Here is a 14,667-nt window from a genome sequence, read left to right on the forward strand (position 1 = left end):
TCGGTTAGAGTATTTCATAGGTTCGAGCACCGTTTGTGTGTATCTACACATCTCTTAGCAAACATCAACTGATTGTAACATTATACCAATGTTATAACTTCTTACTCAACAATGTAATCGTTATGACAAGAAATATTTGTTATGTTGACTATAGTCGACATTCAAATAGTGGCACACATCTACCATCTTTTTTCACCGTATATATTAATATACAGGATGGCCCACATAACTCTTAACAGCTGAATATTTCGGAAACTATTTGTCAAATCAAAAAGTTGTTCATGAGAAAGTTTTATGTATTCGAGGAGCCTTTCTAACTACATAAATATTAAGTTACTCACTGCCCCCCTTAAAGGGGGGCAGGGCGTAACCTCGTAATTTCAAACGGGACCCCCTATAAAATGTTAGATGGTTGGGTTCTACGGTAAAAAACAAATAAATTTTGTCTAAAACATTTTTTTATTTGTCTAATATTTTTTGAGATATTTGAGGAAAACTTGATAACTTTTTCAATATTTAACTTACGATATCTAGCTAACTATTTGTCGAAAAAAAAGTAGTACTAGACTTTCTTACTTTATTTAGTCTCAAGAATATATTGTTTCAATAGTGCCCTGATTTTTGTTAATTTGATGATTTTGAAATTTCCAAAAGTCAGTAAGTTAACAAAAGTCAGGGCGTTATTATAACAATATATTCTTCAAACTAAATAAAGTAAGAAAGTCTAATACCACTTTTTCTTCCGACAAATAGTTAGTTATAGTTAGTTATAGTTAGTTAATAGATAGTAGATATCGTAAGTTAAATACTGAAATATTATGTAGTTAGAAAGGCCTCTTGAATACATGTAACTTTCTCATGAACAACTTTTGATTTGACAAATAGTTTCCGAAATATTCAGCTATTAAGAGTTATGTGGGCCACCCTTTATATTGATCAAATATTTTAACTGGAAGTGGAAGGCGTAATTGGAGTCACGTGTAGAACAGAAACGTATAGACGTATAAAATATCGTACACGCGCGAGCGAGCGTGTGAAGGCACGGATTTTTGCCAAAGCGTCTCCTCGCTGATGATAATTCAATCTTTTCTTACATCGAGGATGACCAAGAAGATCGCGGCTCGCTTAATAAAATATATTTAGAGATTCTCTTTTCCTCTTCTTTCTTTAGAGATCTCATCCGAATTTTTGTTTCGACTCTTATCCCTCTCGAGCGTTAGCGTTAATGTCGACGAATTGTTTTCCGCGGAGGCGCACTGCGAAAGATCGCGTCTGCTACACACATCGAAGAGGAGACAATAAAGAAAGCTCTTATTAATATTTATTAATATTTATTGAATTATATAATAAGACTGTGCTAATTTCTTTTGTTAAAGATCGAGATACAGGTACAAATGTACCCATGTACGTACGTGACAATCAAAATCGGTCAGATCAGATCGAAGTGAATGGGACAAACGGAGAGAACAGAAAGGGAAAAAAGAAAAGAAAAAGAACGAACACGCAATCATTTCATGTTAATTGACTGAATTTACGGACTCTTGTATACACACGTGCGCGCGCGCGGTTCATTACTGTAAATATCGCATTCTGCTCACTTAACATCTCTGTAAATTATACGATATCTCGTATAACAATACACGTGTATGTGATTCTTTTTGTAAGTTTGGCTCTTATTAATCGTATACCTCCCTTGTGAGTGTCGGTCCTTAACGCGCGGTAAACGGTGTCTTTTGTCTCTCTTTATGTCGGTGCGATACAGCGCACAAATTGACGAGAAATACGACGCGTTGGTAGCAATTACAAAATGGGTAAATATGCGGATTACTGGCTCCACCACCTTCGATATCTCTCTCTCTCTCTCTCTCTCTCTCTCTCTCTCTCTCTCTCTCTCTCTCTCTCTCTCTCTCTCTCTCTCTCTCTCTCTCTCTCTCTGACCTTCACGTGTGTTATAAAGGACATAATTCTAAGGAGCCTTCGAAGAGTCTTAGTCTACTCATTGTTCATTAATATAACGTGAAAATCACTTAATAAATTTAGCTGCTTCCAATATAAATACCTACTTTAAGATGAGTGAAGAAACCCAATCTAACCCTACCCTATAGCATTATGACATTTATTTACATTTATTGGCCTTTACACGAATAAAATTCTAATACAGTACGCTCATTTCTTCAAACACATGTTAATAATTTTTTGTTTATAAGTAGTGATCGCCATCCAAATCTTTTTAAAGATTATTCAGTGTTATATTCCTGTATGATAACACATGTGAAGATCACAGATGCCGGACATGGCATCAATAATTCATATATTTGCCAACAATTGATCCGGTGTCCATCAAGAAGATGACAGTGATCGATCGGGTGCAGAGTTTGTGTCGGTAAAACATGAGTTTATTATGAATAACGTGAACGTGTATGTGTGTAGATATATTTTTCTCCTTACATATAAAAAAATTACGTCTGTATAAAAAATCTGTACATTATGTTAAAAATTGTAGGTACTCACAATTATACATCACATTCTAACACTACGATCTACTACTCCGTTATTATCCACTGTCACAGGCTATCCTAATGATAGCCATAGAATCGTCCCTTGGTTGCCTATATCTATAACATGATCTAACAAATACACGCAAAATATCTAATAATCAATCGATTACTTACCGATGCGGTTTAAGTATTCGGAACCCTGATTATATCTAGTATTATTAAGTATGCAGTATCGTTCTATAAACATATATACAAACACACTTAACGCAACGTATACAAAATCTCTCCTCTTTCTATTATTCTTAATCGCTATTCATTCTTTCGCGACGCACGATTTGTGTTTCATATTTTAATAAAAATAAAGGAATACCTACTCGTCTGAAAGAGACAGTCTTTTATGTCTGAATAAATATCTGGAGGAAGAATAAACAAAAAAACAAATGTCTATCGTTCGTTCACACTCGAAGGATCTCGGCCGCTTTGTTATAACAAATTGCTATCCAATCGGGCTGCGTAGCGCCCCATTGAATCTGATTAACCTCGCCCTCCGCCGCAGTATAAGCGAGTATAGGATCCTCGATGGCTCTCGGCATTTGCTGTATGTCCCAGATCAGAGCTTGATGATCGTCGCCCGCCGTACAGATGTGACAAGACGAATGCGGAGCCCATGCTATTCCGTTGACGCTGGCTCTGTAATATACAATAAAAGATTGGTTATAGAGAATTACTAAGAAATTCAAACAGAGATGCATATTATAACGAGATAAAAAATCTGACACTGCTAAGATGAACTGTTATGATAAATGTTCTAATTAATAACGGGCGATTGCGATTGCGAAAAAAATTGGGACAAGTGCACTTGTGTTCTTTGATAAATCAGACAATACGGATTTGTATTTATCCTAATCATATGTGTTCCTATTCTAAATATATTCTTCTTTATATCTTATTCGATTCTTCATCATTCCTTTATATCTCATGAATTGTTTATTTTATAGAGAATGTTTCAGAGCACCTGCTCTGCCTTTTATTTTGAAGGTTATTTATTATATATTATTCGAAAAAATGTTTCAGATAAAAATCTGAACAAGACTAAATTAAACCTTGTATATTTATACAGTCCCACTTTAAATCCCCCAGGCAAATATCTCGAAAAATATGGAAGATATGGAAAAATATTTTAAACAAAAGTTGTATGGTTTCAAGAGGGACATAAAACAACTATATTAATTTGTTTACAGATGGCGCCATTTCTGAAATATTCATTGATCATTACTTTTCTTAAATGGTAACCCCAATTTCTTACTACACCACCTTTTTCTACCAATTAATTTGAATAATTTTTGTCGGAAATATTTTTTTATTTACTTAATATTTTTTGAGATATTTAAGGAAAACTTGGTAACTTTTTCAATATTTAATTTACGATATCTCGCTAACTATTTGTCGGAAGAAAAAATAGTACCAGACTTTTTTACATTATTTAATCTCAAGAATATATTTTTTAATAATGCCCTAACTTTTGTTAATTTATCGACTTTTGGAAATTTCAAATCATTAAAATAACAAAAATTAGGATGCTATTGTAACAATATTCTTGAGACTAAATAGAGTAAAAATGTCTAGTATCATTTTTTCTTTCGACAATAAGTTAGCTAGATATCGTAAGTTAAATATTAAAAAAGTTACCAAGTTTTCCTTAAATATCTCAAAAATATTAGGCAAATAAAAAAATGTTTCGGACAAAAGTTGTTCCAATTAATTGATAGAAAAAGGTGATATAATAAAAATTTGGGATTTCCATCTAAGAAAAGTAACGATTAGTGAATATCTCGAAAGTGGCGTTATCTTCTAAAGAAACTGATATAGTTGTTTTATGTCCCCCTTAAAACCAACTTTTGTCTGAAATATTTTTCCGTATTTTCCATATTTTTCGAGATATTTGTCTGGGGGATTTAAAATGGGACACCCTGTACATGATATACATCTACATACAATGATATAAATCTGAATTTATCTGTATAAAATAAATACATATTATATAAGATATCAAAATATAAGATCAAGACATAAATTTTGATTATAAACAAACAAACAGCGGTGAGAGGAGGACGAGCTAATACAATGATTTTTTTCACGTACCTATGATTATTCAATCTCGCTACCGGCGTGCACGGCACGCGAACATCCAGGATGATCACTTCGCATGCATCCATTGCCACAGTAGCGAGATAATTCGGGTCCTGCTTGTTCCATGCTAATCGCAACAATGGAGTGTGCTGTGGATCTTCATAAATTATCGTCGAATGCTCCAAATGCCGCAGATCGAACATTCTCACAGATCCGTCTGCACCGACAGAAGCAAACATATCGCGTCCACCACCTGCGCGACTGAACGCAATATCATATACTTCCTTATCGTGTGCAATCAACTGTGTCTTGACATGTCCAGTGACCATGTTCACTCTGCCTAACACTTGACCAGTCTCTAATCCCCAGATTGTACATGTCGTATCTATGCTAGAGGTACCAATCAGATTCGGATCTACTTCATTCCAATCAAAAGACGTGAGTGGCGCGCAGAAATCTGAGTTCTTGTTGTTATTCAGAACACACTCTAGACGAGTCTCTGGTTCTGCAGCACGCCATACTCTCAAATAATCACCAGACGTAGCAAGGAGATCCGGAAATAGACCTAAAGTAGTTTGTTCGCTTGACTATTTGTGTAATCAAATGGATCCTACATAGAACAAAGAACCAATATACCTTTACTATCAGGTATCCACATAATCTTTGTAGTTGGATATGGATGATCGAAGGTACTCTTGGCACTGAACTCTGATGTTTCTTCATCCAGTGAGACAATCTGTACCTTGTTATTGTATTCTTCTACAAAGCTGCCCAATGCTAAACGAAACCTTTTGTCAGGTCTTACTGACCAGTTCATACTGTACAAGGGCCATGGTGCCTCATACTTGTAGATTTCCTTTCGCTTTGGTGGTACACTGTGCATTGCCATGATTTGGCTCTGGTGTTCTTGTGTGCTGGGGATAATGTGATTTATTGTTAATTTAACAATTTCCAACTTTGCTTAGCAATCATATATTTTTTTCATACATTTACACGTATGTATATGTTTAAAATAAAATATGTAAATATATCATGATAAATTAAAATAAATTAAATATTATGATCAATTATGATAAATTAAAATACACTGAAATATATACTGAAGTAATTAATGAGATGCAAATAGTGTATCAAAAAATTCTTGGAGATTTAACAACTAACCCGATGCGACTGCGAATCTTGGAAAATGGTCCTATCGTGAATAATTTGATTACAAAGTGCTCAAATTTCTTTCACAGGTATGTTGTTGGCAATGATCGTTCATATTAGGAGGCATGTATGATTGCGAATATTCTGTGTACAGTCACGACAGGAACTTGCGCTAAAATGCACAAAACGATAACTCCGTTTATTGTCAGCTACTATGGTAATTAGCGACAATACTCAGTAGTATATTGCATTAATACTATTGGATATATAATTCTTCATGAAAGCACTAAAAACGACGCAGCGTCTGCTCTATCCACCTATATCAATGGACAATACTCTGAAAATTGACACGACCATAGAAAACGCGAAGATTGAGTAGCACACGTCGCGTGTCAACATTAGCACCCCGACGACGTAATATTAAAGACTGTCAACCCTGAGTAAATTTTCGTATTGGCAATGGGGTACCGAGGTAATTGAAAGCTATGATAATACCAGAAAGAAACCTGAGAGCGGCCATCAGCGAAGGTTCAGAAATTTTTATGAATTCGACGCGTCCCCTGAGAAAATAGACGTCAACTACGTCGATGTCGCTCGATAACGAGGTGCGTCTGTGATAGTTTGGTTCATATCTGAGCTACTACACAGTAAAAATTATATATATATCATCAGGAGGAATCATCCCAGTAAACACAATAAGCCTGTTCGTTTTATTTGCACTGCTGAACTGGTGCAACAAGTTGAAGTGAGAAAACCTACGTTTGTCTCACTTTAACTTAATGCACTCAGCACCAGTTCAGCAATGCAGACAAAACGAATAGGCCTAATATAAAGCCAGCGGCACACGGTGATTGTTTTTGTGCTGGATTGCTTGCCGGATGAAAATACTGCGTTCTGATTGGTGCATTTCCATTCATCTTCGGAAATGTACCAATCAGAATGCAGTATTTTCATCCAGCAAGCAATCCAACACGAAAACAAGCACCGTGTGCCGCTGGCTTTAAAGAAGGATGACAATTGAATTGTTTTGACTTTTGGTCTGTTCTTTTCAGCTGCACTGCGAAACTAGTGCAATAAGTTAGAATGAGACAACTATATTTTTTCTCACTTTAACTTATTGCACCAGTTCAGTAGTGCAACTAAAAAGAACAAACCATGTCTCACAAAGTGGAAAGTTCACAACAGCGGGAAAAGTTGTTGAACGTCAGAGAGAGCGATTATGCCTCTATGATATGAGTAAAATATTGCAGGATTAATTTATTGTGAATACTAAAGAAAAGAAAAATGAACGCGAAAATCGACAATTTGCTAGGTCAAAATAATCGAGAAAAATTACGTAAATTTGTACAAGAGACATTAACTGACGAGGTAAGAGAAATAGGAACATTATTGGTATAATTGTTTTATCATTATCTGCATCTGTTGTATTTTCCACTTATAAAATTATATTACATGAGTTAATATTATACTATATTACATATAGCACAAGTTTTTATAAAAATATGTCATAATATTAAGTATAATTGTCTTTTTCAGCTTGCAAAAATAATATCTAACATGATATGTGATTCAAATGTTTTCAAACTACTAGATGAAATCTTACAAGTGTGTTCAGAATCTGAGAATTTATATTCGAAAAGACTCAAATTAGTAGAGTCCACATTGAAAGTTCTAGCTAAAGCCAAGGTCTCAATCAGTCATGTGAATGATATTGTCAATCGAATAGTAGTTGATTTTCCTAATTATCCAAAACTACATCTGATTAGATTGGTGGAATTTTGTCTGACTAGTATTCGTAATAACGATGATGAGTTCAGAAGGTATACAAGAAATTAATTTTATCTGTTTAGTGTGATCAAAGTTAAAAAACTGACTTTATTATATATTCAATATTTCAGTTGGAAAGATCTATTGCCTGTTCTTCTGGAAGTACTAGAAGAGGAGAAATATATTAATTATATGAATGGAGAAGTTTCTGGATCTAAGTACAAATCTCTCATTATTAATAACATATGTATTAGTGAATGGAATACAGAAATCATGCCTTCAATAGCGATGATGTTTAGGTAAATGTTTTTATTATTTCTAATATCAAGAGAAAATGAGAGAAATATGATATAATTAACAAGTTGACTGTCTTGTGTTCAGAGATATGTCTTTAGAAAAAGAGGATCATACCCTAGTATTTACAGTACTGTGCACAAGACTGCAAAATATACCTCTTGAAGAATTGCCTCCCTTTGTGCATCAGGCATTAAGATTCTGTAATAATCAGGACAGCAAACATTTATTGGAAGCATTACGTAGATATTTTACTACACGTTTTTCTCAAATTAATTCTGATGATATAAATACTTTTGAGACTATTGGTAAGAAGAATAAACTTGAGATTTAGTTTGAAGAGATATGATGTACTTTGTTTTGATTTTTAATCATAGATACCGTAAGTGCTAAGGAGATACAAGATGTTGAGAGTACTGTATTATATCATATATACCAAGCAGCACAGTTAAATCACCAGCATATAAGAGATTATATTCGGTACTCTAAAAATGTATCAAATGTTCCCGAAACTATAATGGAGCCTTTTATGTTCTCGATATTGCTCACAGTTGCTCCTATTTGTGAAGACCAAGTAATTACTCAGCAAATACAATAGAGATTAATATTTTAATATCTAAATTTTAATTAATTTTTCATACATTTTATCTCATTATCTTCAAATACTACCAATTCAATGCAGATTTCTTGCAGATTTTTGAATTGTTACATACGATTATGAATAAGCGGAATGAAAATGATAATAAACGGAAGAACAGTGTGTGGTTAAGAAAACTAATTCCTGACTCTTGTAGTATAATGACTATGATGATGAATGTTATAGATACCAGGTAAATAGATATAAATGAGTATGTCAAAAGTACAACACATATGTACAAGTATGTTGTAAAAACAACTTAACACCAAATTATTCAACAGTGAAAAGGATCGACATTTAATACTTAAAGGACTCGTAGATTTCACATTTGTCCTCATGGCTACGGAGCATAAATCAAAGACAGACACCCATCCTTTAACGCAAATCGGTATAAAGATACTTCAGAGGATCATGAGGAAACACCACGAAACAGTCGCAACTGTGTTCCAGATGTTGATCGATAAAATAATTGCAGGTGGATTGTTTATTTCTCAATACACTGGTAAGTTTTCACAATATCTTCGTGAGAGATTGGATCTATCTAACAATAGTTTACTTAATTTGAGAAAGAAATTGTTTCCATTCATTCACCAATCTCTCTATTCAAGTTTTTTATAATAAAATCTTTTTACTTTCCAAATTTCTTACTAAAATCATTTTTCAAATTGAATTCTTGAGATGCCATTTACACTTATTTGATATCCTTTACTAAAATAACAAAATTTCCAAGATAAAACAGTGCGAAACCTAAAGAATTAATACATTTAATTAATTATTTATATTTAATTAAAATTAACATAATTAATAATAGAAATATTTTCTCATTCGCAGATTGTTTAGCGTTCATGTGCCGCAAGTTACCGATTCTCATATTAGAACAGAAAGATTCAGTAATAGGTCTCCTCAATCAAATTTCATTTGTGCCTGGGGAGGTTTCCATCTTCATTATTTCCGCGATATTTCCATTGATAAAAGCCTCGACTGACATCAGAGAGCAAACAGTGTTAACGTTGAGGACGACTCTCTACAGAAAGGATACGTTCAAGCGGCAGATGGCGGTCAGCGGTCTCTCGGAGATGTTGAAAAACTTGAAGAAGCATACATTGAATGGCCCTGCATTGAACTCTAGCCAGTGCGTTACTTCATCATCTACTGGTGCGAGTTCTGTCTTGACTCAGGTACCGATTACACGTCAGTTACGTGCACACGCTTCTTTTAGTTTTTATAATGTTAATACTATATAATTAATATTGATAATTATTGCATAATAATAATTATATGTTATTGCGATATACAATTATGTAATAATGAATTATTTTCTTTTTCAGGTGACATTAGAAAGAGGATCACAAGCAACAGGATCTAGCACGGGATATAATAAATGTTTGAGTTACGACTTGTTGGGCATTCTAAGAAAATGTTTCACTCATGAATATGAAGTTCGGTTACATTTATATAACAGTATGTAAATACGATTACATTATTAAACGCTTCGCTACTCCTAAATTAAAATCTCTAACTGTCAGCTTCTCTCACATGATTATTCAGGTTTATATGACGTCGTGTCGAAGAACATCAAAGTCGCGGAATACATACTAGAGATGTTATTGCCGCATTTCAGATTGTACTTTGAAGAGGACGAAAACATTTTACTGCCCGTTAAACTGGACCTATGTGTAACTGTACAAGGGGATCAAGTTGTATCGCAAGAACCTTTGGCGGAACTGATCTTTGGGCTGCAAAAGATATATATCAAGGCAGCTCTGTTGACGTCGCCCTTCGTAGATGAGCTAGCTATTATTTTGGAGTCTCTCTGCAAGCGAATGCCACGAGTCGATATAGAACACCTGAATCTGGCAAGTTAAAAAAAGATGCTTTGTAACTCGTAAGAAAACGAAAACAATATTCAATTCTTTCATAAGGGATTTTTGTCTCGGCAGGACGACAATTTGGAATTAAACAGTGCTAACATTAAGTCGCAAGAGAAATTGCAGAATCTTCTAACGACGATTAAAATTTATGAGGCTCTGATATCTTTCAGAATCGGCGCGTGGTCTGTGAATTGCACCGACACTGCACAAAGTATCAAGAGTCTATTTAAGGGATACACGAACTTGGTGGAATTTACAAAGGTGACAAATATATCATTTATCAAATGAAGGAAGAAAAAAACCTATAAGAGCCAATTGTAAGATTTTGGTTGCATAATTTATATCAATCATGTATATTATTCATCCATATTTAATTTAATTTAAATGGTTTAACTAAGATCTTATAACTTGATTCTCTCATAATGTTATTTTAATAAATTAATAATAATATTTATTTGCTCTATTCCAGCGTTATGTATATTATGTTTATATACATTATATTAATAAGATTATAATATTGTACCTCATATATCTTTCTCTTTCACATGATTTTTACCACAAGAAAGCTTACAATAGGTGTATTTACTTATTAATTAACATCGTACGACTCCGATATTTATAATTGACATAAATACTACTTTTTTTATTGCAGTACATATCAAAGGTGAAGAAGGGTAAAACTAAGAAACAGAACGATCCGAATAATACGACAATAAAGAAAGCTGGCCGACTGAGTAATATAAAGTTACCACCTAGCATCTTGGATCTATCAGTAATATGCAAATGTTTGTCGCTCTTTTACTTGTAAGTATCTTTTTCGGTAATGAACGATAGTAAGCATACAATCGATTATAATAACATTGTAATAACAAGAAAATGAGCAATGCAGGTGATGATCAACTGCAAAATTGAATTACAGCAATATAATATTAAGTGAAATTCTAATAAAATCTAAAAATAAATATCTAGCTTATAAGTGATACAGAGTCGATCTTATAATTCAATAATTGATATTTATTAAAATTGTACAGTAAGATCAGCTATTTAGCATTGCAAGCCGAGTATTTATTTCGGTCTTCATAATATTTTGAGCTATATATAAAAAAAGATCTTCGTGTAAAATCATAATATAAAATTAATTTATCACAATTATAGAAAATCTGTTCCTTGGGCACGTGCGGATCAAGTATCCTTGTTAGTAGAATACCATGATTTTTACCATTACATACTGCGAACGCTACTGCAAATCTTGCAAAACGTCAAATCTTTAACGGAATACAATCTACGGAAGCACAAAGATCAGAATATGAAGATCTACTGTGAAATCGGAAAGTAAGGAATATTTGTAGGAGAATACAGTATTCCCATTCTTTTTGTGAACTTCCTCAATTCTTTCTTTCTACAATTTAGATTACTATACGATTATGTTGTTTTGGATCTGAAGACAGTTCTCGATACGGATGAACAAGGAAGTATACTGGCATTGGAATGCTTCAAAGAGTTATGTTGCCTTATTTGCACTTTCGCTACCGAATTACCGCAATTTTTCGATGAAATTGTCCGTAAGTGTTCAAAATAATACTTAATATACATGCTGAAAGGTGCATATATCATACATATGTTATATACAACATTATATTTTAGCTAATGAGAAAAACCAATCGGACAATCTTAACCCACAGTTAGCGATCGTAATTTCCACCTTAAAAACGAGCTTCAGAACGTTATTTAGTGAGAAAGAAGAACATGAAGAAAATTCCAAGAAGATATTTTGCACACTACTAGATATTATACGCCAACTGACGCAAGAAATTAACTTTTATGAAACGCACGACGATAAGGTCAGTATTTTTCGTAATCAATAACGATACTTCATTGAACAAATGAATAGGGTTTTAAAGAATATTAAAATCATTGCATTAGATATTCGGATCGATGATGGAATTCACGCAATTGGAAGGTTTGGATCCTCAAGCCTCCTTGATTATTTTTCAAATCTTACTATGGATAGAAGAGCGTAATAAAGAGCATGGCGAATTATTAATTGATATTAGTCATGCGCTATGCGAGAAAGTGGGCAGCATTGATAAAGTATGTAATCAATACGTGTAAATGTAATGTCTCATACATCGTATTACAACACTATATTTTATAACTTTAACTAATTTAATATTTAATTAAAGTTTAATCAATGTAACACATTGATTGAAAATGTAAGAACTTGTTAAATATTCACTTATAATACAGGCTGAGGTACCAGAGAATAAATTCAAGATAATACACGAAGATACAGCTTTACAGCTTTATAATCTGGCGAACAACTCAGTGAAAGAGAAGTTGGAGAATGTGTCGTGGCTATTGGTGCGACTTAAATCCGAGCAAAACATAGTTTGTCCATTTGGCGCGGATCTCGAATCACGTATATATACTTTCGTACTTATATCGATCGATTTGGTACCTGTATATGTATCGCTAATAATGCAAAATCTTTAAATATATATACATGTACGAAACAGATCAAGAGAAGCTGAGAACACAGGAACGTAGTTTGTGCAGACAGTTGTCGCATATCATACAGATACTTTATATGTTAGCCAACGTTGCTGTTAAACCAGGACCATCGATGGACTTTATGTTCAAGAATTTACAACATCTATACAACACGCTCAGCAATCTCACTAAATATTTTTACGCTAAATCCAGTAAACAAAACGCAGCATTTCAATCTGTAAAGTAAGAACAATTTTTTAAAATCTTAAATATTTTACATTAGAATAGTGATATTAAAATATTCTCTCTCTCTCTCTCTCTGTCTCTCGTTCTCTCTCTCTCTCTGTCTCTCTCTCTCCCTCTCTCTCTCTCTCTCTCTCTCTCTCTCTCTATCTATCTATCTATCTGTCTCTGTCTCTCTCTCTCTCTCTCTCTCTCTCTCTCTCTCTCTCTCTCTCTCTCCCCCTCTCTCTCTCTCTCGCTCTCTCTCTCTCTCTCGTCCACTCTCTTCCTTTCTCTTTTTCATATTTGAGAAGGGAAAGGAACAATCTGATGATGAATGAAACTTCATATACCAAATTTTCCGGAAGCAAGCTGGGCGTTAGGATATTTATATTAGCTAAGCAATTCTCATACATATCTGCTTCTCATTGAATTTTTCTATAATGTGTAAATACTTTCTTGTATAATTTCAGATTTATTCAAGTTATTCAATCAGCCGGAAAACCATTGAAATCTGCGTTTTACAATTTAATAACACATACTGAGGTAATTATGTGAGATACTGTTTTTAATTTTTCATATAAATAAGGACACGTATTTATACTTATATTATATATATGTAGGAAAATCAAAAAGCAAAACCAAAAGCTGATTCGCATATGCAGAGGAACAAAATATTGAAGGAAACCAAGATCATACCACGTGTGGTATATGAAATCGAGCAATTCCACAAGGAGATTCTATCACTTGATAAAAAAACAGGCGTGAGTATTCTGTAGAAAAAAAATAATAAAATCAGTTTCTAAGTTATAGTAAGTAACTGTATAAATTGCCATCAACAATATGCTTGTAATTATGAAGTTCCAGCATTTGTTATGGCTTTTAATTTTATTTGAAACTTATTATAATTGATAATATATAAAATTTAGGACAAAGACATGTATATATATTTAAGATAAATATAGAATATATTAGCTAATTTATTTAAAAAAATTGATGCAACTATTATAAATTGGAACATTCACTTTATAGCATTAAGATTTATAGCATTATAGATTTATAACATTATAGATTAATATATATTAATGGAAGAATAAGATTTATTAATTTTTAGGTACCACTCGAGACTTATGTAAAGCACAGTGTAACACGAGATTTTCGTATAAAAAACACTCAATTGTCGGAAGCGTTGGAAAAAATGAATATAAGTGTGGTAAGAACACAATAAATTGTTCTTTTATCTCTTTAATTATTACTTTAATCTCTGTGTGTAATATTTCAACAGTTGAATACACAGAAATCTCACCGCGACAATGCAAATACATCTAATGCAGACTTGAATGATACGTCTATGGCATCATCATCCACCGATCGTCGTGGATCCGTAGAATCGACACCATTAAAACGACGTAAAAAATCAGACACTTAAAAATTATATAACTATACTGTTCCTGTAAATTACAAGTTTTCATTCATTCGAGTTACCTTAACACAATATATGTGTAAGTTCATTGTTTCTATGTATTATTTAATAAAATGTTTATATAAATTTGATAATACGACGAATCTCATTAATATATAAAAAACTAGCATATTTATTAAATATAAA

The 14,667-nt window shown here is 33.1% G+C and overlaps 2 protein-coding genes across 2 annotated transcripts; one reads left to right on the forward strand and one right to left on the reverse strand.

Moving 5' to 3' along the window:
* Positions 1-1,201: 1,201 nt before the first annotated feature.
* On the reverse strand, positions 1,202-6,195 carry wap (DDB1 and CUL4 associated factor wap). The gene is made up of 5 exons (XM_011145255.3): positions 6,035-6,195; positions 5,790-5,949; positions 5,265-5,542; positions 4,641-5,193; positions 1,202-3,188 (listed from the first exon to the last, which is right to left on the reverse strand). Exons 3-5 carry the CDS (start codon positions 5,515-5,517, stop codon positions 2,954-2,956), a joined length of 1,041 nt encoding a protein of 346 aa, XP_011143557.1. The 5' UTR covers positions 5,518-5,542; positions 5,790-5,949; positions 6,035-6,195; the 3' UTR covers positions 1,202-2,953.
* A 695-nt stretch (positions 6,196-6,890) lies between these two features.
* Positions 6,891-14,582, forward strand: FANCI (Fanconi anemia complementation group I). The gene is made up of 22 exons (XM_011145259.3): positions 6,891-7,145; positions 7,314-7,597; positions 7,676-7,843; positions 7,926-8,146; positions 8,216-8,412; positions 8,532-8,668; positions 8,757-8,977; positions 9,307-9,653; positions 9,804-9,936; positions 10,024-10,331; positions 10,416-10,607; positions 10,999-11,150; positions 11,502-11,678; positions 11,757-11,908; positions 11,991-12,187; positions 12,270-12,437; positions 12,594-12,765; positions 12,863-13,079; positions 13,532-13,604; positions 13,682-13,822; positions 14,173-14,271; positions 14,344-14,582. Exons 1-22 carry the CDS (start codon positions 7,062-7,064, stop codon positions 14,485-14,487), a joined length of 3,984 nt encoding a protein of 1,327 aa, XP_011143561.1. The 5' UTR covers positions 6,891-7,061; the 3' UTR covers positions 14,488-14,582.
* Positions 14,583-14,667: the final 85 nt, after the last annotated feature.

This window comes from Harpegnathos saltator, unplaced genomic scaffold (assembly GCF_003227715.2).
Source record: "Harpegnathos saltator strain DR-91 unplaced genomic scaffold, Hsal_v8.6 scaffold779, whole genome shotgun sequence".
NCBI lineage: Eukaryota > Metazoa > Arthropoda > Insecta > Hymenoptera > Formicidae > Harpegnathos > Harpegnathos saltator.